Source organism: Phalacrocorax aristotelis, chromosome 4 (assembly GCF_949628215.1).
Source record: "Phalacrocorax aristotelis chromosome 4, bGulAri2.1, whole genome shotgun sequence".
Lineage (NCBI taxonomy): Eukaryota > Metazoa > Chordata > Aves > Suliformes > Phalacrocoracidae > Phalacrocorax > Phalacrocorax aristotelis.
The window spans coordinates 28,458,621-28,483,317 of NC_134279.1; the positions used below are offsets into that span (position 1 = coordinate 28,458,621).

At 40.7% G+C, this 24,697-nt stretch overlaps 1 protein-coding gene across 2 annotated transcripts in view; it reads right to left on the bottom strand.

The window, feature by feature from the left end:
- Positions 1–7,456: 7,456 nt before the first annotated feature.
- Positions 7,457–24,697, bottom strand: part of BANK1 (B cell scaffold protein with ankyrin repeats 1) — a 152,688-nt gene continuing 135,447 nt past the window's right edge. The window contains exons 12-17 of one of the 2 annotated variants that reach the window (XM_075090733.1): positions 18,873–18,938; positions 17,039–17,133; positions 15,239–15,302; positions 13,690–13,760; positions 10,271–10,320; positions 7,457–9,098 (exon numbers count right to left, since the gene is read on the bottom strand). In XM_075090733.1, the coding sequence (XP_074946834.1) occupies positions 10,276–10,320; positions 13,690–13,760; positions 15,239–15,302; positions 17,039–17,133; positions 18,873–18,938 (341 nt within the window). In that variant the 3' untranslated portion in view covers positions 7,457–9,098; positions 10,271–10,275. Of the gene's footprint in view, positions 9,099–10,270; positions 10,321–13,689; positions 13,761–15,238; positions 15,303–16,948; positions 17,134–18,872; positions 18,939–24,697 lie in introns of both variants that reach the window. The other variant, XM_075090732.1, reaches the window with a different exon arrangement.

A 24,697-nucleotide genomic window follows, 5' to 3' on the forward strand; every position in this document is an offset into this window, starting at 1 on the left:
TTGAGCACGGCAGAGCAGGAGAGAAACAAACAACTATTGTGTGGCTTCCTTTGAGCTAGGGGACTTAGTTTCCTGTAGTAGCGTGACTTGCTCTAGCCCTGTCTAATTTCATTAGCCTTGATTTTCATTTATGCTAATTTGGTATCTTGTGGGAAATGGTACAGTACCTCAAAAGCCTTCTGTCAACTGCCTGTAAGAAAAGGTATTTTGTACTCTTAATTGTGGTTTGCTTTGTAGCCTTAAAGTTATTAACCTGGTCAGTGAACTAAAAGTCTTCTCGTAATGGCAAAGCAGTTTCTTTTTGCCCTGTTGTTGGTACCACAGGAATACGCAGGCATTCTTGCGCGTGTAATTCAATTCGCGTGCCTCGATACGAACACCGCTGCTTTGACTTCAGTTGGACAGTGTCCTGATAGGCTATGCAGGTGAAACTTTTGCTTTTTTTTTCTGTAGTGTCATAAGCACTTTAAATTATGAGCTTTTACAATCTTAACTATTAATCTGCGTTATTTGGTGCCAGCCAGACATCTTGCATTCAAAGGTGAATTAAAGAGTAGTTACCCTGTGAAACTAGGAGTCTCAGGGTGATAATGACTGTCAGGCCTGGATGACTGACAGACAGTATGGTGGTTGTGGACATAACGTTTAGAACAGCCAACTCTGAAGTATCAGCTGATCTGTGCTGCAAATGGGAAGCTATGTTTTTTCTTACCATTTAAGCATCAGAAATTTGTCACTATTCCAGCCTTCATCCAGTTAACCCTGGTCCTGAGCGGGGAGTAATGACAGCTCAGTCCCTGCTCTGGATGAGCTGGAGAGGAGAGACTTGGAGGGAATATCCCAGCGCAGGGATATTCAAACACCAACTCCCATGCTGGGGTTAAGCCATCTTGCCTCATTTGGGAGGAGGAAGGGAGCCTGCTTTGGACCTACAAAATTAAGGTAAGTAAATATTTTATAAAATATTACTACACCTGCGGTCCTTACAAGGCAGAATAGTCAGTGTTTCACAGCACTGGGCTGTAGGAAGTGTTACTTACTGTTTCAGAATAGCTGATGCTTGGTGGGTTAGGGGTGGCAGGAGCAGAAGCGTGGCTTTCTCTAAGACTATTTTGGGAAGCCGATGCATGCTCTAGAGAGCTCGTTTTGTTAGAATCTTGATCTCAGCTTAATTTTGCAAACAGTGCGTGTTTTCACTCTGAAATGCCTCCAGTGTGCAGTTTTGTTTACCTTGCGTGTGCTTGCAAGGCATACAATCAAACACAAATCTGACATCTAGTATGTAAAACTGGCAAAAGAAATAGGAACTGCGTTCAGATCAACAGTCAGAAATAGAACGCAAAATGTTAATGACTCTTGTGCAACACAAACAAAACCCATAAAAATTGAGGTAATGCATACTGTGTGATAGCAAGTGAACTCGGTGTTCGAGCTCACTTAGCAGGAAATACTAACAAAAGAAATAGTCCTGCCTGAGAAGTTTTATAATGTATCTTTCCTCCAAGACTCCTTTTACGGAGAGTTCACATCGCATAAGCTTCTACTTTAGGTGGGCAGGAGAAAATAAGAAATGATGTGACGCTGCTCAAATGGCAACGGAATTATCAGAGCAGAGGAATGTTGCTGCCTCTTTCTTTCCTTTCATTCTGCTGTTACCCTAAGTGTCTAATGCTGAGAAACAAAAATACTTCAGTCATTTTTCCCACAGGAGATGGATTATGTTAGTGTGATTTTAGCCGCCTCTTAATAAACTAAGGCAAGTCAGGTATGGTGTAAAGGCAACTTAAAACTCATTAGATGGATCAAGGGGAGAAGGATCCTCTGTAGAGCTGAGGCTGAAGTGTCTCACCTGTTTTGGCCTCATCACTTTTTGGTCAGTCTTGCTTACCAGAGCACTCGCACCACCATTGGGCCTGATACATTGTGAGACTGAAGCTATGGAAGCGAAAGGCTGTGGAGGTTGTGCAAGATAAAATACGCACTGCAGTTTGTGGATTGCCCTGTAGTACCTGTGTGCCATCTGTGTATTAATATCACTCCAAAAGTTTTTAGTGTGTCAGGGCTAGAAAAAGTTTGGTTTTAATGGTGCTGATATTAATAAAGGAGCTTGCTTGGCTCCAAAGGGATTTAACTGGTCAGTAGAGACAGCATCAGGAACTCCATTTATTGCATCCTGTGGTTATAGATTGACTGAATCTACCGTAAAATAGACTAAGTTGGTGGCTGTACTGGCTGTGATGGGGTTTTCGAGGACGTACTTAAACGAAGGCTTCCCTCTTGCACTAATGATGCAATTTAGCCCTTGCTAGTCCTTTCCCGTTCCCCATCTCCTTCACCAGAGCAGTATGTGTCTCTCCATATGCCCTTTGTGTGCCGTGAGGCCAAAACTATGACTTGGGAGGATGATACCCGATGCAGGCTCTGTTTTGCAGCTAGGCAGCTGCTGGTATTTGCTTATCTGGTTAGCAGCAGTTGGGAATTGTCAGGCTAAGCTGCAGCTTGCATTTGTGGCATAATCACTGGTACTGACATGGCTCTTGGGGTTTTTGTGTGTTCCCCCCCCTTCAGATAGTTGTTACACCTGTCTGTCTCGCCTTGAAGCGCACTAGATCCAAGGTTACGTGTGAAGAGCTGCTGTAACCAAACCAAGCTTTGTAGGTTAGTGCACTGGGGTGAAATGTTCTGGCCCATCTTCGGCCAGTAGTGAGACCACAGGTTCATAATGAGCCATCTTAGTGCTACAATTGATGAATACTCGCTGAGTAAAAAATACCGCTTTTTACTTTTTTTTTGTTGTTTTGCTTTTTTCTCTTTCACCAGGGTAGGTGCATTCTCTGTAGAGATGGCAACAGTAAACTTTTACTAACAGAAAAATGTTTCCCCACACGGTTTTATTTTTTTTTTTTTTAAGACAACTATTGTGCCTTAGATATCCCTCAGGAGCAAGTATCTTAGGCCACTTGCATCTGCAAACAATTGCACCTAATACAAGTATCTTTCACTTTTTAGTTCTGCTTTGCACTGTGTACCATGCCGACCAGGGAGCATCTGTGTTGGGCAGTCCCAATGGATTCTTCACCTATGTTGAGCCCCTGCTGCCTGCACGTACGGGGTCTTTGCAGAAGTGAGCTGAGACCTGGGCACTTTATCTCTGGGTTTTCTGAGGTTTCCCAGAAGAGGCTCACCCAAACTTTTGGAATAACTGTTGAGAGCTGGAGATGATGTTGGTACAGGTCTTCTGATTTCTTGTACTAGCAGTCTGGCATAAGCTGGCTGTCCCTTCCCCGGGACCGTTTTCCGTCTCCATCAAACTGTTCCCTGCTCTCTTGATGCAGTTCTTAATTTCACTTACTGGACCCCAGCATGTCTGGAGTGGGATGAGACTGAGCACATCCCTCTACCTCGCTTGTTGATGCTCATCTTCAGGCCTGTTTCTGGAATGAATCACTTCAGAGTTGCATTTCAGTAATGCTGAAGTGTGTCAGGACTAATGTTGGTTGCAGTAAATGAAGGGGACGAGCAGTCATTGCATGGTCCTGCCTCCCCTTCATTATTAACACCCCCTTGAGGGCTGTCAGGACAACTCTTGTCATTTTGCTCCTGCTCTTATCACAGCAGAGCTTTCCTACCAAGACTGAAATGCATCTTCAGCATCACTTACATTCCTGCAAGGATTATAGCTTCTTTAATAAAAAGAAGGCAGGACTTCAGATTTATTCTTATTCTGCTATATGTTACGCTGTTGTTGAAATGCTACAAGTATTTTTTTCAGAGGGTGAACATCCAGCGAGGCTATACTGCACCCTCATGGATGACAGGCTACATCTGACCGGTGAGGTACCTCAGCAAAAAGCGGACAATCTTTGCGCACTGATGACCCAGTGAAACCTCTCCTGTAACAAGTCTCCTCCTGGCAGGTCAGCCAGGCCACCCACAGGATCCTGGCACGAGTTGTGGCTTGCTGATAACGAGTCACTGTGAATCTCTCTGTATTGTTTCCTTTCTCTTGGGTGTCACCATGTTTAAAATATTTATTTTTGAATGGATTATCGGTTGAAGTTTAATAGAACACACACTGGCCACTGGAAGGGTAGAGTGGCATTGTTTTGCCGATCAGTTGGTTAGTGAATCTTCTAGCTTACAATGAAGGTAATCTTTTACAGCACCTACTACAGGGATCTCGTGTTGGCTAGGCTTTCAGGCTCTTGTGATTTATGTAATCATTCATGGACTGCTAAAGACACTTGCTGATGTTTCCTGTCAGTAACGCACACTTGGTTAGCAAAACTTCAGGCCTTCCTTTGTGTCAGAATGACTGCTTAGAAACGTGTCTGTAGTTTAGCAGCACACCTTGGGGAAATACATGGGAAACCTGCAGTGAAAAATGGAGCGTGAATATTGAACATGAGAGGGGTGGGGAACAGATGCTTTTATTTTTGAAGACGTATGACGATTTTCCTTGTAGCTTGCACAGAATTAACACCACTGAGATTCAGAAATTCCCTTTGGAGGAGGAGGAAAAAAAAAGGAATCCATCCCTTCATTTCTCCTCTGGGGCCTTGGCTAGCTGCCTCAGAGTATGGGTGGGTGGGTGGGAGCTCTGTGTGCGTGTGAACAAAACCCAAACGAACAAAAGCCCTGTTCTCAACTTGTTGCTTAGCCGTGTGGAATTTCATACCATAGAAATTACATTGTCATGGATTATGTACAATTTGGCAGAAAGATTTCGTACACCGACAACAACTGATCTGAGATGCAGGACTCGTAAGACATTGAAAGGGTTTTGGTGGGGTGTGGTTTTGGTTCTGCGGTAAAATACCAGGAATCAGAGGAGATATTAACCTATTTGTGTCAAATCCACCCGCAGCAGAAGATCAGAGTGATAGAAGCAAGCGAATCTGTGGTGTAGCTAAAGTATTTTTTTATTAAAGTGACACTGCATGTCTTCCCCATTGATGTCTCTCATCCTTTTGAGACTACACTGCACTCTGTAGGATAGTTGTATTTCTGTGACAGTGGCAAAAGCAGCTGTCCCAGCTGTAGGAACTGGAAATACTACTGCTTTTTGTACATCAGGGCTCAAGTTTAAAGTTGTTTCAGTGACAGCTTTAGCTAGTTTAAATATTTACTGTTATTACACTTCTATTGTGTGACAGTGAGACATTGCGTCTGTCAAACGCTAGGTGCACTTGCTGCCTGAAAAAATGACACAGCCATAGAAAATTGTGGGGAGATTAGAAAAGGAAAAAAAAAACAAAAGAGACCATGTTGGCTGGGAGGGCTAGCCTGAAATTTTTCAGTGCCTTCAGCGGCTAAAGCTAGCTTATGGAAATTCCCTACTAAGCAAATGATTTGCTGATGAAAAATGAGAGGTTCCTCTGCCTGTCCTCCTGTACCCTTCCTGTTCAAGGATTACTGAAACTTCTTGCCTTTTAAATCTTGCTAATGCTGCTGGGGCTTGAATTTGGCCTTTTAAAATTCTAAAATCCTCTTTGCTATTGTTACTTCTGTAACAAGGCAATAGTTTCTTCATTAGCAAACGGGAATTCCCTGGTTGTGTTCCCAACAGGAACCGGTGCTATGCTTGGATGCTGCTGAAACCTGTAACGCTGGCACTACTGTACTTGGTACGCTGAGAGCCGCACTTGAATGAAGCAGCAAAAGCAGAGAACAAGAGCTGCTTTGTTTTGGGTAATCCTCAACTGCGCTGGGTTGGAACTTGTGGAGTATCACACCATGCATTAGATGCAAATACGTGTACATACATAGACAGAGCACACCTCTTTATTTTCTGAGGGGAACTACACTCTGGCTTCTAGTTTGGGTGTTTGGCACTGTTGCTATATTGTTATGCTCTTTCTTTTCCCTAGAAAACCCATAGTGTTTCCTTGATGTAACTTTCTGTGCTTTATTTTTGTAAATTTCCCGTTTCATTAGTTTCTTATCATTGCCCAATCTGTAATTGATCAAATCTCTACATTTTCCAGGTGCCCTCTCACTGGGGCAAAGGAGCCGCTGGGGCCCTGGCTCTCACTTGGCAGCACAGAGAGCACCTGGATCCTGCCTGGAGGTCTGTGGGGACCGACCCCAGGAAGGTCCCTTCATCTCCTCTGCTACCAGAACATGCAACAAACTTCAGCAAAGACACCAGATACCGACATGAAGAAACTTTTCATGATTTGTATTATCTTTTCAATTTATATGTTGGCTCATCAGGAATGCTTGCTGGGGATACACTGACTAACTAGGCTTATAAGAATATAAACTTTTTTGGGGGGTGGGAGGGTAACCTCTTAGGGAAAATAGCAGCTTATTTCCTATTAATTCTCTCCACTCCGTTTCCATGTGGCCGGGTAAGTCTAAAACATCACAGCTCCTTGCCTATAAAGCCTGACAGTCTCGTCCGTCAGTTCAGAGGCACTGACTGTATTCCCAGGTCTGCGAGACCTCATACATTTCAAGGCTTTTACTGTGGCTCAAATAGCTCAAGAGAAGCCTTTGTATGGAATACAAAGCTATGCTGCCACACTAATACAGCAGTCACTGAATATTTATGACTTCATAGCAATATATCTGCAGTGTTTGTGGGAGTGCTTCTAATTGAAATGGGGGGGTTTCCCTAGAGAACAGATAATTTCCTGAAAATGTTTAATCAACCTATTTAAAATAGAATTTTAATTACCCTAAAGCTATACATGGGAAACAGAAGACTCTGTCATTATTTTAGCATCCCAACCTTGTCTCTTTGTCTTATTTTTATTTGTAATGACTCTTGGCACGATGATTTGTTGAAAATAGAAATATAATGTCCCTCAAGGCTCATAAGTCTGAACACGCTCCCCTCTTCCAAATTTGGGTGTCACATTAACATGAAGTTAAGGAGCAACATTTATTTAGATTTAGGGGTTTCTGATTGGAAGTAGTTTTCAGTTTTTCCTAACTAAAGGTCAAGTGCAAGCATCTCTTAGTATATGCAAAGCAGAGATTCAACATTACTGACAGCTTGAGGTAAGGCTCGCTAAGAATAATTTAGGTTTCTAAAGCTGCCTGTGAATAACGCACAACTAAGGGGTTAGTAAAGATTGAAGATTAGAGGCAGTGTTGGCTAACAGCTTACCTGCTTTTAAGGAGGCTTGTGCAAAGCTCAAGTAACTAGGGTGGGGGAAGCGTAAGCTCCTACTTATCTGAAAGTTAAAACATTCTCTTATACCCTCTGCAGGTTGCATACGAGATCCTTTTTTTCGTTTTTTTGTGTATGAAATCGGGCAAGTCTTCTTGCACATTCCTGTATCATCACATGCTCACTTAAATTTTGGAGTATATCACTGTGGGAATGCAGACTATTACACCCATTAAACCATATTAATGTCTTTACTTTTGCTGTGTAAATGCAGCAGAGATTCTTTTGGTTTTGTTCTGGCTATCACTTACCTTAGTAACATTAAACAACACAACATTTCCTTGTAAACCCAATTCTTGTAATCACTTTAATGCATTAGTAAATAATTAGTACTGATTTACATAGTTTGACTTTAGAAATTAGCTTTACTTTGAGTACAATTATTTGAAGTAGTGATGAGTACAATTATTATTCCTAGGAAAGACAAATTTGTATACAAAGCTTATAAAAAAAGTCTTAACAAAAAGTAAAAACTAAATTTAATGTATTATAACTTCATAATCTTCACAACTTTTCATGATCGTCCTCTTCTGTGTATATGATCTACTCTTTAAAAACTATCAAGCATTACGGAAAAATTGAAACGAGTTTAACAATAATTAACCAAAGCACGCAATATATCTTTATATAAATCCTCATCTCTCTGTCAGGCTGATCTCCCTGAAAGTGGCGTTAGAGAAGAAAAAAAAAAAGCAACCCCCAAACCACCAAGTTTTTTTAATCCTGCCAGGGCCATTCTACTACTTTACAGCTGCGGCACATGTGCCTCTACATAAACCCTTTGCTTTTCAAATACTAGTATATTTAGTGCTATGGGATTATAAGGCCTCTGAACCAATCCAAAGACAGAAAACAGCGAGAAAGCTATGGTGAAGCTGTACTTTGCAGAAGAGGAGATCCTCGGAGTTTGGTGTGGATAATTCACAAACAGAATCGATTGAATATGCTTGATAAATTGTATTTTTCAAGTTCTCCCACATCTAATTCACCTTCTCTCTCCTACGTAACAATGTCTAAAAGCAACAGATCACCTATTCTGATCCCAGGGGTAATTCCCCCTCACCCCCTTGAACGATTCATCTCACTTTAGCAATCTGCAATTTATAAGCACCTCTGCTATTACCAAGTTTTTCATAATAGTTCTCTCCAGCTTCAGAGCTTTTAACATTCAAAGCTTTTTTTTTTTTAACGCATTTAGTGTAGGTGACTTCAGCCCCACTCAAGGAAACAGCTCTGTTAGGAAAACCCATGTAGGAGTTGAGCTGCCTCTTGAAGGAGGAGTTAAAATTTTTCATTTTCAGGTCATGCCAGAAGGCCAATTTTTTGGGTCTTATGAGAACTTTGGAGGAGGGGGGCCTGAACAAGTGATCTAGAGGATAAGCAGCAGCAGAGGAGGTACCTATTGTTTTATGGTGTGGGCACTGTACTCCAGTGAGCAGGAGGGCAGGTGGCTCAAAAAATGAGACATGGAAACACAGTTCTCACACGGAGCAGCTGTGTTCTTTTTTGCATGAGAGAAGGGTGGCAGAAAAGACCTCAATGAAGATTATCCATTTTCAGTGCCACAAAAATGACACTACAACAGTGTAACATGTTCCCCCCGCTTGGAAAAGTTGGAGAGGCAACTTAATCAAAGTAACTTAGCTAACAAAACCTTTCAAATTACATGCCTTCAGGAATACATTGTGTCGTTTTGTTACAATGCGAACAAATATTATTTAATCCCTTTTGTAACTATAATAATGCAAAATTGCAAATACTACTCATATCTAAAATGGTAGCCTTTTGTTCTGACACTTTCATGTCCTGAACTCATCTGAAGGAAAGGAAACTGAAGAAGAAAATCTAACTCTGACTTTCAGAGCTGTTCAGCACGGACTGTTCTTGCAGAGATCAACGACCTGAAGAAATTCAGTGCCTACGAAAACCAAGGGATTGGAAATTTGTTAAAGATCTCAAGGAAAAGATTTGCACATACATTAATAGAATGCAGACATCCTTGTTCTTGGCCTTAAACTTCTAATGCCAATCATCCTTCCATGCATAAGAAAGGTTGCACGACTCCTTCATTTTCAGAGGAATTAGCAAAATAAGAAATTTTCCAGGTGCCTATTTCACTGTATCCTGTTGTCAGAACGAATGCAAGGTAATTCATGAAGTCTGCAAACCGCCTGAGTTCTAAAGAACCCTCAATCCTAATGATCAAGTTTCACTGAAAGGTAGACATACAGTTTTAAAACTGCTATGAGGCATAGAACAATAGGAAATGGCTTCAAGCTGCATCAGGGGAGGTTTAGATTGGATATGAGGAAAAATTTCTTTACTGAAAGAGTGGTCAGGCACTGGAACAGGCTGCCCAGAGAGGTGGTGGAGTCACCATCCCTGGAGGTGTTCAAAAAACACGTAGATGCGGCCCTTCAGGGCATGGTTTATGGACATGGTTGATGGTTAGACTTGATGATCCTAGAGGTCTTTTCCCACCTTTTCTATGATTCTGTTCTATACATGGAAGCACACAGGTAGCAAATAGTAATTAAAACCCTCAGCTATTAAAGATCTCATTAATTGCCCCAGATCAAGAAACTCACAATCACCAGAAAATTTTGCTGTTTATGGAGACAGTATCATCACCTGTAAGCTTTCCAGCACTTAAATGACCATCAGTCTCCTGGTTAATCAGCATTTCTAGACACATCCTTGCATATCTATACCTTTAAACTTTATTTCAATATTCAATATGTTTGATACTGCATGTGTTATCGGTACATAGGACTACGCTCTACTATAGCTTATAGTTGCATAAAAATTAGTTGCAATAGCTAATGGGAACTCTCTTCTCTCACCACAACTCAGGTAAGTTTCCCACTGCTTGCAAGTCTGCCCTGAAGTAACAAGAATAGGTTGACACCTGACAAAAAATAAGTTCTAGGATAAACCAGAACGTATGACGATTATGGTTTGTCTTGTGAAACCAGACCTCTAAGATGCACTTCCATTCTTTCACTACAAAAATGCACTCTGATGGAAAGTACTTCCACAAGCGTTAGTTTCCATGACAATGTCTCCGTGTGTTCATATACGTGCTCTTACCTCTGTTAATTAGGCATCTGTTCCTTGTCTGTTAGGCTCCTAGTTGGAGACTAAAAAGAAATAGACGCAATTAATATAGTCATGTATATCAATGATAAATTAGGCCAGTGCAGAATGTCCTTCACAGCTGAATAATTCACAAAATACATAACTAGGATGAGTCACTTCTAATGTGTTTTACTTTAAATGCGAATACAACACATGTCCCTGGGAGCAGAGGAGCAAGAGACAGCCACAAAAAGAGGCAGGTGTTGTGTGGGAGAGTGACGTGAGGTGGAGTTTGTACAAATCTTACTTCTAACAGCATGGGTCGTCTTTATTGTGGCAATTAGGAGGGGCTGAGGGGTACATGGATATCCAGTTGTCTTGGTGAACTCAGTCAACAGTTTGCCTGTGGGCTTGCCTCATGAAGACCCGATTTAGTGACAAATGGGCAGGAAACTGATTTTTGTTATTTGAGCATCATGTGAAGCTACAAAATACTTCAGAAACTGGAAATAAGCCAGGCTAAAGATGTAGCTTCACAAGTCCAGTGGACTCACCTGTAAACTACCAACCAATAAGTATTTTCAAGACTAGAGGTCCTGGCTGAAATGCATACTGTTGAAGTGATGAAAAAAAACCAAAACTCTCTTTTCTATGACTTCCTCAGTCTCCACACATACAAAAGCTCGTATGTGCTTCAGGATCCCAAGTTATTTCAACTTTGCTAAGTGAGCTGAGTAAAGAAGTTTGAGTTCCCATGGATCCAAATATCAAAATTAGGGTCTGTCTTTGTTCATCTTCCATTGACCTATCAGAGACAACAGAAGTTGGTTAATGTGCTCAAAATTAAGTGCTGGTTCTTTGGTTTGAGGGAACTCTACTTAGATACTACCTGCAAGCTGGAGTGGCATCAACTGATGAATAAGCAATCTGTTAGCAACTTGGACTAAAAACAAGGTGCTGATGAGGGTTGAGGAATGAAGCCAGACATTTAGGATCGCGAACGTAATCAATAACCTGCCAGGCTGTGCAAGGTGCATAGTGCTCTCTTGAGTGTTTTTTGGATGAAGCTGAGGAAGAGATTTGGTCTTTGGCAGCTAGTTGTGAGCAAATTTAATTAAACCAGACCTGCTTTACTGGCATAGGCATCTACAAATCTGGAAATCAAAATCTGGAAGAAGAAATTCTGTGGAGGATGCCTTTTCTGCAGTGGATGACCTGGCTGTTTACAGTGCCTTACAGGAGTGAGTCAGTATTAAACAGACTATAGCAACGGACAGTAAAGTTGTCCTTCTTGGATATGAAGGCCACTTTCACTGTAAGTACCTACTGATTTTAACAGCTAAGAAATAAATGGTTTCAGTTGAGTTCCCTGTGGAGAAAACTTCTGACCTTTCCACAACAGGCCACCTACCTTGCCAGTCTTGCCAAGGAACCCAAGACTGGAACAGATGCAAAGACTGAATTGCTTATTTGCCCCATGGGTATATTTGTCACTGGAGGACTACGAAGCACCTGATATGTTTCCCAAGACCTACCTTCATTCAAAACCATTATGTAAGTTGCTGGCATTGAAATAATAAAATAAAAGAGAGTCAAGTTTAACATTTGCTTAATGCAGTATTAGTCTACTGAAGTCCATCTGAGTTATAGTTTGTCTTCTGTGGCCTCTATCTGGCTCACTACCTAGCAACGAAGCAGTGACACCTACTACTCGGTTCTTGCTGCTATGCCAAGAATGGAGAACAGCGTATCAGTCAATCCCGGTTTTGATGAGGAATCTTACGCTATACTAGCTGTAGCCCTAAGGACCCAGTTCAAGGTTCTGCAGAGACTAGCTATGAGGGGATAAATAACTACAAGCAATTCAAACCATCTTATGTAGTTTCAGCGATCTTGCACTTATTTTTAGATGCTGTATGACTAAATCTGTGGGATGTGGCACATAAGGTGCCATAGCGTAACTGCAATAGAAGGCAGATTTTGAAATCTCATTTTCAGAAACAGCTAAATGAGATTCACGTGGGTAATTCAAATGTCCAAAGATGTAGATAGGCATCATATAGTTTGTTTTTTTTTAATTCCTATGTGCTAGAAAGTATGGACACGGACTGCATATGAAAGCTGCATTATCTTTTAAGACTTTAGAGAAGTTTCCTTTAGTCATCCTTACATAAATGCTGGCTAAGCTGCTGCTCTTCATTCTGTTAGTAGAGATGCACAAACCCAAGACTCTCAAGCCTCGGCTTATGCTTAAGGGTATAGGCAAAGGATCAGTTACCACAGTGTAAGCTGAGGTCTAACCAAGTTTGTATGTTCGTGCCTTGTGGGACTCCACAGCAGCAGCAGCATGTGTCCGCCTTAGCATGAGTGCGCAGCATCGTACTGTGAGAGCAGCACGCATCTACCTCGCCATGGGCACATTCTGTCTGGCCCAATGTGGCAACATCCCCCAGAGGAGACTTATGGCTGAGGACTTCAAATGCCAAGACACGCCTCATCCGTTCAGCTGTTTCAAGTCTGTTGTTCTTTCTTGCCTCCTACCCTGTAGTATGTCACGGTTGGCAAGGTGGCTTTCCAAATAGTGTATGAGCCTCGCTTATAGATAAAGTTTGCCATAGGCAATAGGCTACTTCTAGTTCAGTACATTGGTGGTGTCAGGAAAGATGATGAGGAAAACTTTAAATACATCTGGGCTTTTTGTCCCCAAATCATTTATGTATTTCCATGAAATTTTATTAGAGCTGTTTTTTTTGTGGTGGTTGTTCTGTTGGCTAACATGTTACTTCTCTTCTTGGAAAAAAGATAGGATATTATCAATGTCTATGGCAAGACCATATGTGTATTATACAGCAATGAGCTAACTCATTGTCTGCGCCTGTGCTTTCTGCAAATAAACTTTCTACATACTTAGTTGTTCTTAAAATAGGTTTTTGTAGGTTTTGTAAAATACGTTTTTCACTCCAAGAGTGACAGAACTTTTTGCTTTACAGTTGATTATTTTTGGGGGTGTTATTCAGTCCTGTATTAAACTGTTGCAAAATGAGACATGAACTTTGAGATAGCATCAAATGTTATAATGGAAGACTGAACTGAGTGCCACTCTCATTAATAACTTTCATTACAGTGGAAGAAAGATTAAACTTATCAAAAACCTAAGAATTATGTTCCATACTAATTTATAGGAGATATTTTCTTTTCTCATTAAAATAAAATCAAATTCCTTTTCTAACAGGCTTCTGATGTGATCTCTTTAAATCCACAGTCAAGTCTTCAAAAACCATCTATGAAAGAGACTATCCAAATCCTGCTTTCAAACATGGGATCTGGAGCAGGAAGCCCATGTTTTTAAATGTTCAGGTGGAGAGTCTGTATCAGATGTAAAAACTGGAATTCATTAAACAAATCTGAGAAGTGCTAACATTCGTACCTACCGCTTTATGAAATGGCATGTGGAACAAAAGGTCTCTAAAATGAATGTTGTCTGGTCTGCTTTCCTTAGGAACTATGAAAGAGAAAAGAATGTGACTGTCATTTTTGTTTCAGGTACTTTATGTATTCCTGGACTTAGGTATTGGTCTTCTGAGATCCTTCTTTACTCTTGCTATCAATATGCCTCCAGCTGTAGAGGGAGTTCTGTCTTTTAGGAGTTCTTATATTGAAGAATTTAAATCTTTGATAATAAAGTGCACCGTTGGACAAGACAGGGGCCTCCATAATGATTCTTCCCGTTGTATTTCTGCAGTGCAAAGCTGCCGATTTATATGCATCACCGGATATAAGAGAGAGAGTGTAACTGAGGGCAGAGAGGTTAGGATAAGAAGGGAACATATAGTGATCATTACCTGAGTTACTGGATAATTTCACAAAATTTACAATTCTGGTGTTGATACTACATTTCTGCTGGTATGATTCAGTAACCGAACTCTGGAGGGAGAGGACAGCTACAGAGGCACGACTTATGTGACTATAAAAGAAAACCCTACAGACCAATACTTTTCAAGAATCACCCTCAGGTCATTGTGAGCTTTGCCTTGCGTATAGAAAAGAGATTGTAGGAACAAATGCAGTCATCCCAGGCCCTTGGGCTTTGAGCTCCTTGTGAAGGCTTACGGACTGAGATCGTTCATGGGCTCAGGATGCTGCACCCCTGCCAACCATGGAGGAGATTAAAGCTGAAATATAAATACTCTGGACTGCAACCCTGGCACTGGGCCGCATAAATACAACACTGCCTAACAGAGTAATGAAAGCAGTACTGTGGATTATTCTTCTGTTTTGCAGTAAGGAGACGACACATTTAGGTGATAATTTTAAATGGCGATATACAAATGGTACTAAGTCCAATGTGAAAAAGAAATACTATGTTTCCCTTCCAAGAACGTGTACGTACTGAAGTTTACAGAAATCATAGGCCTAAAGTCAATGCCATCTAATACAATCTTTTCATAATGACGAGAGAAAATAATTTGCAGGAAATACAGGTGATCTAAATTGCTGCAGATGCTATTCAATCACAAAGGGAGAAAAAGCATCTTAAGTGACCAGTGGTACAGATTTTATTAATAACTCACAATACTAAACTGCTGTAGCAGTGGAAAGTTCATCAAGAATTTGCAAGTGCAAACTGATTGCTGATTTGCAAATAAAACATTGAAGTCATCAAGTAAATTGTTCTAAAGAAATCATCTACCGTAATTGTGATGAAAGAGTAGGAAATGGGCTACAGAAAAGCTGAGCCAGAAAGACTTGGTAAATTCTCTTCCCCATTAACTCTCAGTGAGCTCATCTTTGGGACGAAATCTTGACCCTGCTGAGGGCCTGATTACACTAAAACAATTTAAATGTGGTCAGATACAGAAAATTCTCATTACAAATTCAATGCCTGGTCCAAAAGTCTGCTTCTGCTTTGGATCAGACCTTTGCAGTGTACTTACAGTGCAAGGCTTCAGTGTTCTGAAAGGCAAAGAAAGTGCAACTTACCATTCAGATTTTCCTTTTCTAGTCTGTTTCCAACAGTGGTGTCTCTAAGGTGGTGCATTTTTTCCTTTAAGTAAAAAAAAAAAAACCAAACCCCATAAAACAAGCAGTAGAAATCAGTAACGGAAGCTTACTGTAGAAATAACGAATACCTATAAAAAGCTGGATTCTTTAGTATTCTGAAGTCTAAGCTGCTCTCTCCAGAAAAATAATTTTAAAAGGCTGAAAAATGTCTATGATGCGCAATAAGTAGATGCTAATTTTAGCATTTATACCTAAGAGTCTTGCAGAGTTTTTCCTATCAGTAAATTACATTGATTGTGGTGTTAGATTACAGAGGCATGGGAGTTCATTTTTGCTTTGGACAAGCGATTTTTTTCCTCAGAGATCCCAGTGAAGACCAGACAACTGCAGTGGTATTGTGAAATAAATTCATCATGTTCATGTTGGGGTAACAGTGAAAGACTTTTCTATGGTATAAAACCAAAGAAAAGTCACACGTGCAATGCAGGGTATAAACCACCACTAGAAAGTAGCTTCTTCCCTGAAGCAGTGAAAACTGGCCAAGTAAATCCTCCTTGAAATACATGCTTACAACGTAGTGCTGTTATCTTTGCACAGATTAGTTATCATCTTCTACCACAAGTAGCTCCCCTGACTGATAGAGCAATACCAGCAGTTCCCATCTGCGTGCTTGGCTACAGACAGATTCGGAAGGGGGCATCCACTACACTCACAGACCACTGTTGACCAGCTAGTGCTGTGCTGCTGGTGCCCAGCTGGGAACCGGGCTCCTGAACCGTTCTAAGCCCTTGCGCTTTTGCTGTTAAGTGTTCCACTGTGATGACAAAGCTCATACTCTTTTTTTCAGTAAATAGAAACACAAAGAACATTTCGTCTCTCTTCACTGGCAGCATCTGCTAGCTCTCCCACTCTGTATGGTAGACTAGCTTTAGTTTTCCTCTTTCTACTAAATGTACTTAAAGGACAACAAGAAAATATTTTTTGTTAATGCAAGACCTCATATAAAATGAGGGCATAACCTCTTCCTCCAGCTGTCTCCTTAGAAGTAATTAACAAACCTCCTCACCATGCCTTTCTCCTTCGCTTCTAGCTCTGATGCAGTTCTTTCAGTGACTCAGTGTGTGGGCTTTTGTAAATCCTGGTTTTGTGCACCTCAATTTACTCCGTACATTGAATATAAAGGAGCTGAAGAGCACTGCTAACAATTGTGAATTTCACAGTTCAACACTTTCAGAGAGGCATAAGCCTGATGTAAGCCAATGTATATTAAAAAGGTATGCTCGATACAGTTATGTTTCTGTTAGCTGACACTGTTCAATAGTGCATTTGGTTTGTTCAGCTATAGAAGGTTTGTGGTTTCATAAAAGCTGCATAGACCTAAGCATGACCTAACAGATTAGAACAAAAGTCTTGAAAGATGATTGTATTTAACTCAGGATTTTAACCACATGCAACAGCACCTGAAGTTAGGCAAAATAAATTCAGGAAGCCTCTCAAGTAATCAAACAACAGTGCAAATGGCCATCTAGAAGATTCAGAACCATAAGCAGCAAGCTCCTTGGGAGCTGATGGGCATGTAAATCATGACTCTTATTTTTGACCTCACGTGTAGGAGCCAAAACACAAGTGTTTGTTTTTGGAATTTCTGATGAAGATTCCTATCCAGAAACATAAATTTCAGACTTGTACCTGTTGACTGGGCTGTAGTCCCTGTTTTTCATTCTGCCACTGTTTAAATCTGTCAAGTGCTTCATCCACAGAAATTGCCCCCTTTTTCACCTGTTTCTGCAAGTGGATGAGTGCTTCCTGTTCAGCAGAGATGTTGTGTTTCGCAGTGCTATCAGTTATTGTGTCAGTGTGGCCTCTGTGTGCTCCTACAAAATGAGAAAGAAAAAGGTAGAAAATATTAACCCATTTAATTCCTTTCTCTTTATGATACAAGCACTTTTTTCAACAGAGGCATGTAAGCAGTGGTTTTATAATCTGCCATCAATCAAATCGCACCATCTTTAGGGTGTCTCCCCCCCCCAATGAGAGAAACGCAACGAATCAATGAGCATTCTACCATTGCGCTTTGACAGAGTAGAATCTTGAACATTTCATTCATTACTATTGCTCTGATCCATGGATTCTCCATTAGTGTCAGTTCAAATAAGAACTTCCTTCTAGTACTAAAGCTATAGTACTGACATTTTAAAGAAAATTGTTGTTATGTTAACACAAAAAATATGCACAGTGCCTTTTTTCCCCTTCCTTCTCAACTTCATACATTACATTTCTGAAAAGCTGGGGCTGAAAATTGGTTAGAAAGCATTTTGAAATTTCACGTGATTTCTTCCCCCCAAAATATTGAATTACTAAATTGAATAAAGCAGACAGTGACAAAAAAACCATTACAGTCTAGTCCTCCTAGAGATTATGGTATAGGTGCACAACTGGAGGGGCCCAGGCACAGGACCTTGCACTTGGCCTTGCTGAACCTCATGAGGTTCACATGGCCCCATTTCTCAAGCTTGTCCAGGTCCCTCTGGATGGCATCCCATCCCTCAGGGTGTCAACTGCACCACTCAGCTTGGTGTCATCTGCAAACTTGCTGAGGGTGCACTTGATCCCAATGTCTGTGTCATTGATGAGGATACTAAACAGTAGTGGTCCCAATACAGATCCCCGAAGGACACCACTTGTCACTGTTCTCCATCCGGACATTGACCCATTGACCACTACCCTCTAGATGTGACCATCCAGCCAGTTCCTTATCCACCAAACAGTCCACCCATCAAATCCATCTCGCTCCGATATACAGAGAAGGATGCTGTGGACACCATGTCAGAGGCCTTACAGAAGTCCAGATAGATGACATCCATAGCTCTTCCCTTGTCTGCTAATGTGGTCACTCCATCATAGAAGGCCACTACGTTGGTTTTCAGAGGTATGCCACCAATATTCCAACACAGTAAGGTCTGGAAGTGTCTGTATTTTCCTAAGTGGTTTAGCATGCATGAAAAGTAATGTCAGTAGCGCTGGAGACTGCAGTTCCCCACTGCAAAAATAAACAGGCGATGACATGCTGCTCTATATGCTTTAATCCTGACCTGCTATTTGTTAACAGAAGAGGGAGGGAACACACTCAATGTTCAGTCATTTTGTACATAACATTGTTAATTATTTTAGCGTACCATTAATGGAATTTATGGTAGCAACATTTTGATGTGGTACAACTCCAAAAACAACTGGACTGCCACGAGTAATTCATTTTACACAGGTCCTGGGGTACCCAGGAGAGAACGTTTGCTCCCCACACTGCTTCCTTTTCATGGATGGAATTAGGGCACAGCTGAGCCCTCCCGCCCTTCCTTTTCTTGATTTTTTGTCACAATGGAGAAAGGAAATGCAAAAGCGTAAAGTAACTCTTACTCTACAAATCTTTCCCACAAGACTGTAACTTTTATTTTTCTTTTTTAATCTGCTCTCTTAATGCTGCAACACCATTCAGGATATAAATCATATGTGGGGCAAACAGATGCTAAATCAGTCAAAATCACAGCACAGCAAATCTCTACTAGTTCTACTGAAAAGCATCAAGGCAGTTAAAAAGCTAGATTAAATTCTGTACCGGGCTTCCTGGCATCGCAGTACGTCCTGTCATCACTGGGCACTCGAGCAGCCTTTTGCTGAAACACTACAACAAAATAAAGAATGTAAGGAAATTGGTGAAAAATGGCAATAGAACCCATCACACATTCTGAATGAAGGAAGGACGCTCATGAAAGCAGGCTGGAATAAATTTCTTGTTCTAGCCTAGGAGTACTTCTCAACCCACTTGTCAGTCTAATGTTAATTACTGGAAAAATTGTTCTGTTGCACAGAATGGCAGGATTACTGATATTACAGATCTCATGACAAGAAGCTTTGAAGAAATTAAAATAGATGTAGCACATTAACATATTACTTGTTTAGAAAAAAACAGCTAGATCTCGGAGTTCTTCACATAGTACAGACACCTACTGTAGCCTGTTTCTTATTTTATGGGGGAAGCTAAGGCAGAAAAAATCAATAGTACTAGGTGAGAATAATGACACTGCTTAAGAAAGAGTATGTGTATATTTTCCTCTGCTTTATTCAAGCACTAGGAACAGCAAAGCATGATCACTTATTCCATGAGAGTAGCCCATCATCACCACTCCTGCGAGGTGCCCACAGTACAGCCAGCCAGGATACTTCCTGAAATGCTGCAAACTTTTGCTGGTGGCATATATAAAACCCAGCCGGTGGGAATTGCTTGGTTTTTGACGTACCTACTGCCATACAGGCTTCCCCTCTCAAGCCTCAGTTCTGATTTTAGCTAAACAAGTTGATAATCTAGCCTAATTCTTCCCCATTAAGTAATCTTTCTGGCACTACTGCAATGCAGCAAACGTGCCAGTTCAATGGCGCAAATATTTGCTTGGGGACCAAGGCCCAGTACAACAGAGCTCTGCTGAAGCGCCAGAGCAGGCAAACTCTGCACGGTACCCCGGAGTCCTGCCTTCTTGCTCCTGCTGACCGGAGAAACCCAGTGGACCTTGGGTGCCTCCCTGTCTGCCTGCTCAGGCTGCCTTGTGCAAGGCATCCACTTCTCTCAGGGAAACTTGTAAAATGGATGCTCAAGACCACCGTGACATCTAAACTCTGCACATGCTACATGCAGAGGTGAGGAAGGAACAATTCCTAAGGGTGTATTTTCTACACTGCAGAATAAAGTCTTTACACTAACAACTCCTGAGCAGGCTTGCACGGAAGGTGATGATGAATGAGAACAGGTGGGGACTTGACGTTCCTTAAAATGTTCTCAGGCTAAATGGAGAGAGTAAAAGAACTATACAGGCAGTGCAATCTGCTGATGTTATGTCCCTAGCTTCAGCCTAACACTGATAGATTTTAGCTTTTGTAATACTACAAAATTCTCCGTAATTGTCAAAGAATCCTGCTAAATATGGTTGCAGTGTTTTCTTCTTTTTAAAGAAGAAAAGTAACCAGAACACAGAGGTAAGGCCATCAGCCTGAATTTTACTGTGTAAGGAGAAGAGATATACTCAACAATGTCCCTGATTGGAAAGCACTTTAATTGATAGGCATTGAAATTTCTGCTGAGTTTTGCAGCGTTGGAGTAATCAGAAATGGAATTACTCTTCCAGTTCAAAGTAAAATTGTTAAAACCACTTTACATGCCGCATCTTACTGCAATATTTTAGTTGGCAGCAAGTAATCAGTGTGGCTGAGGTCAGTGAAAACAAATTCCTGTTTCTGGAATGCCTGGAAAGATGTCTGCACACACCACTGTACAACTGCCACAGGCTTAGGGAAGACTCCAGCAATTTACTCTTTCACTCCCACATTCTAATCACTTACAAACTGCTTGAATGCAGTAGCGGAATGAAAGAAACAGGTAATCTTGCACAGGGATATACTCCATTCTTTCTTATGGAAGGTAGAGTGAATATTCCTTCAGTAAAGCAATATGAACATGGCAATTTTTTTCAAGTGTCAGAATGCCACAGTCCTTCAGCTGAGGAAGGATATATTTATATTTTCAGAGCCTCTCTGCCATAGGCAATCTGATTAAAAAGTTGCGGTACTTCTATTATGCTTTTACTTAATATGTACCCTTCAGTAATATCTGTATGATCAGCAGGAGAGTCCTTTTGACTTTTTAATCACATTGTGACTGGTTAAAGTACCCATAGGTGCTTCTAAGTCAAAATCTACAAATTAAATGTCCCAACCTGACATATGCTATGCTACAACGTATCTCCTCTTCTCTCAGAGTTAAAGGAGGCTGAGAGAACTAATCAGTTATTCTACTTTATTCCCTCTCCTCTTTTCAGTTGCTACAGGACACAGATGAAGTTCTTTGCATGCCCTAAATACATTTTTATGTCTTAGGTAGTGAGATCGCTTTTTAGGAATGTAATGTAACCTCAGTATTTCTCCAGGAAAGCAAACTTAGAGAGTAAGAAACTTCTGCAATATTTTCGAGAAGGACATGAAACCAGAAAACAACATTTACACAGTGTGACAGAACACAAATTTTGTGGCAAATATGCAGAAGTCTGGGAAAATCCCTAAAAGAAGGTTTGGAAAGTGAGTGAGATCCAAGGAAATCTGAATTGCCTTTTTTAATCTCAACGAGACTAGCTGCAGATGTTGTTCCAGGCTGTCTGCGCATGCAGGTAAATAATGTTATGAGGCCTGAAACGTGGTTAATATTTTCACGGTTATCACCACAAACAGAAGGGCTAGAAACATTTGAAATCTAAGTCTCTTGTGTATAATTCTGTACCAAGAAGAGCATTTTATAGTCACACACTGAGCAAGAAGTTGTGATGAGTATAAAGGGTCTAGAAAGGGAGACTGACATTTTTTACAATAGCTGCAGGTTGACAAAAAGAACCGGAATTTGATTTTTGGAATTAACTGAGGTTCTAACACAAAGCCATAATGGGAAGGAATCAGAGATGCACTATGACATTTCAAAAATTGCTTAGTGGTAGGCCAGTAAGAAGTGACATAACTAGAAACACAGGCAATCAAAATGTGGGAAGAGATATTCCGAGCAAGGACAATTTGTGTAAGTTAAGGGGTGATGATCAACCAAGATATGGTTTCTAATTTACATTTTACTTTACCCAACTAAACTACGAGGGATGTTGCCTAATTTGCTGTATTAGCAACGTCACCTCTAAAAATCAAACAACTGTTTACTACTATACACTAGCAATTCAAATAAAGCTACACCTACCCTCTGGAAAAATATGTGAGCTAATCATACCTAATACTTACCTACTTACTCAACACATTCAGCAGAACAAACACAAAGGAGAAAAGACACACAGCAAAAAAAAAAAAAAAAAAAAAAATCAATAGATATCACTAATTTGAATTCAGTTTGTCTAGGGAAATTCAAGATGCATTTATTCATCAGCTCCATTGAGCTGCTGTTCCAAACAAAATTATCTATCGCCACAACTGTTTTATTTAGGAAACATTCAAAATTAAAATCCAAGGGAACAAAATCTTTATAGAAACACAAGGCTAAGTGAAAACGCAAATTAATTAATACACTAGGGTTGCAGTTATTAACACATCTCAACTCAGTTGCAAATTACAGTGAGTTTGTAAGCTTCCTCCTTGTTCTTAGTAGGGTTTTGCTTCATTCATTTTAGAATTGTCACGCAATTAACTCATGATTAATGGAAGAATGGAGGAGGAGGAGGGGTGAATTGCTAGTTGGGATATGTTGCAGTGAGAGGCTCCTACCTTTGCCTACTCCATTTTTTACCCATTATTTCAACATTTAAACGGCGTGTGCATAGAACCTAGGCAAATAAAACTTGCAAGTTCTTTTTCTGGTAGGGATTAGATTGTAAATTAGTTGTAGCACACCGAGGGATGACAAATACACGGAGAATACTAAGGAAGGAATATAGTAGAATGATGTTTATTATTCAGGAGATGAGAACTCTGCAGATGTTTGTTCACATCTTTTTAGATCTCATTTTCCTTTTGTCTGTTTTGTTTGCTAACACACTGAGCATCACTCAGCATGAGGACTAGACAGAGGTCACCAATGCAATGCTAACCAATAAGTTTTGGAAGAGATGATTAAGGACCATTCCTAAAATTTATACAAAATGTTTCACATATTTAAGATTAAAACAAAAAATTCTAGTTCTTCATAATATGAAATCAACTAAGGAAGTGGGACACTGTAAACAGTATGGCCTTTCTTATTTTTCCAAGGCAACACAGCTGAGCACACAACAACAGTGCATCAGCATGCCTCATGACTCTGGTCTAGTTAGGTCCAAGCACGTGGAGGAGGGATGGCTGTGCTGTGCCGTGCAAAGTAACAAAGGCTCAAGTCCCACCACCTATCCTGTTATGGTAGCATAGGTGTCTGAATGCACTTACACCGTCAGAAAGCAAGGGAAAAAAGACCGGCCAGTTTTAACTGCACTGGTGTGAGAAAACCAGTGGCCACATCTAAAATGGTACAGAAGTTCTGATCCATTCTAAATGTGCTGCCTGACACTCAAGACATTTATGAGAACATGCAACAGTCATTTCATCAGAATAAAGACTAGGTGATGTCAAATGCACTTTCAGAAATATCAAACTGCCGTGGTACTCCATTATTTGCAGTGGCCCAATGCTGCCCGAGTCTTTCAGCTACAGCATCACACCTGCTTATCACGACTTATACAGGCTGTTGTCAGCCTCTACTTTCCACAGCCACATAATTAGTCAGTTGAGACTGAAAAAACCCAGTTTTCTGAGATCAAAAGTAAAATGACTTTAAAAAGAATCAGAGTGTAATGACAATGTGAAAACATTAATCCAAAAATAAACATATGCTCACCAGCAATTCTCTTCCCAATTTGCAGTAAGATTCTGAGTCTGTCAAATATGAGCTCAAATCTGTTAGAATCTCAGTGACCTTGATCAGGGAGGAACCTCAGGAGATTACACAGAGATGACTCCCCACCACTCAGGCAAGATAAAAGTAATACCAGAACCCCTTCTTACAGCAGGAGTAAAGAGTGAGAGAGAAGAATAGGTACTGGTGGTTAGTTTCAGATGCCGTTCAGAAGGTGGTGTCAATCAATGTACTTGCTGTACCACACATGACGAAGAGAACTCTCCCACTGTTGCTCTTGTCAGAAATTTAACTTAGTGGATTATGGAATTTGGAAGGACTCGAGCAATATACTCAAGGATATTTGCTCCAGCATGTAAAACCTGAGTGTACCTCTGCTGTCCCATTTTTCTTCAGTAGGGAAAAGCAAAAAGGGGAAGACTCTACATCTAGCGTTACCTGTTCTATTTAGAACAGTTTGCTTTTCAACCAGGCAGCATCCTATAAATATCTTCTCTCTGTGCACCTTATTCAGTACATGTTTCAATCTACAAAAGTAAAGGTAGCAAAAAAATCTGATTGGATGAACACAGGGGACAAAACCAGTATGGCACTTTCCAACCACACCTGTAAAAACAGTCTAAGTGCTCTAAGACAGCTGAACAGTGGTTCTTAGTATTTTATTCATGGAAAAAACATCCTTAAGTTGGGGATACATAATCAAATTCATCTGCAGTGCAGTACTTTATACTCACTGTAGGAAAGTACTAAAAAATTCCTCTGTGGGACATAAATGTTCTGCTGTTTGCACGGGCTCCGAGGTTTCACTTTGGAAACCCCTGCTTTAGAGCATTTAAACAATCTGCGTAATAAGAACTACTAACTCAGGACGCAAGCACTATCGTTCCCAGTAATCAGCCTGGTAGGTTTCCAAGACACTAACAGTTCTGTTCTGGATTTGTTTTTTTCATTTCATTCGGGTTTATGTTGCCTCTTCTGTACAGGAGATATTCCGCCTCCCCGAAGTATCCACTGGCTGCTAC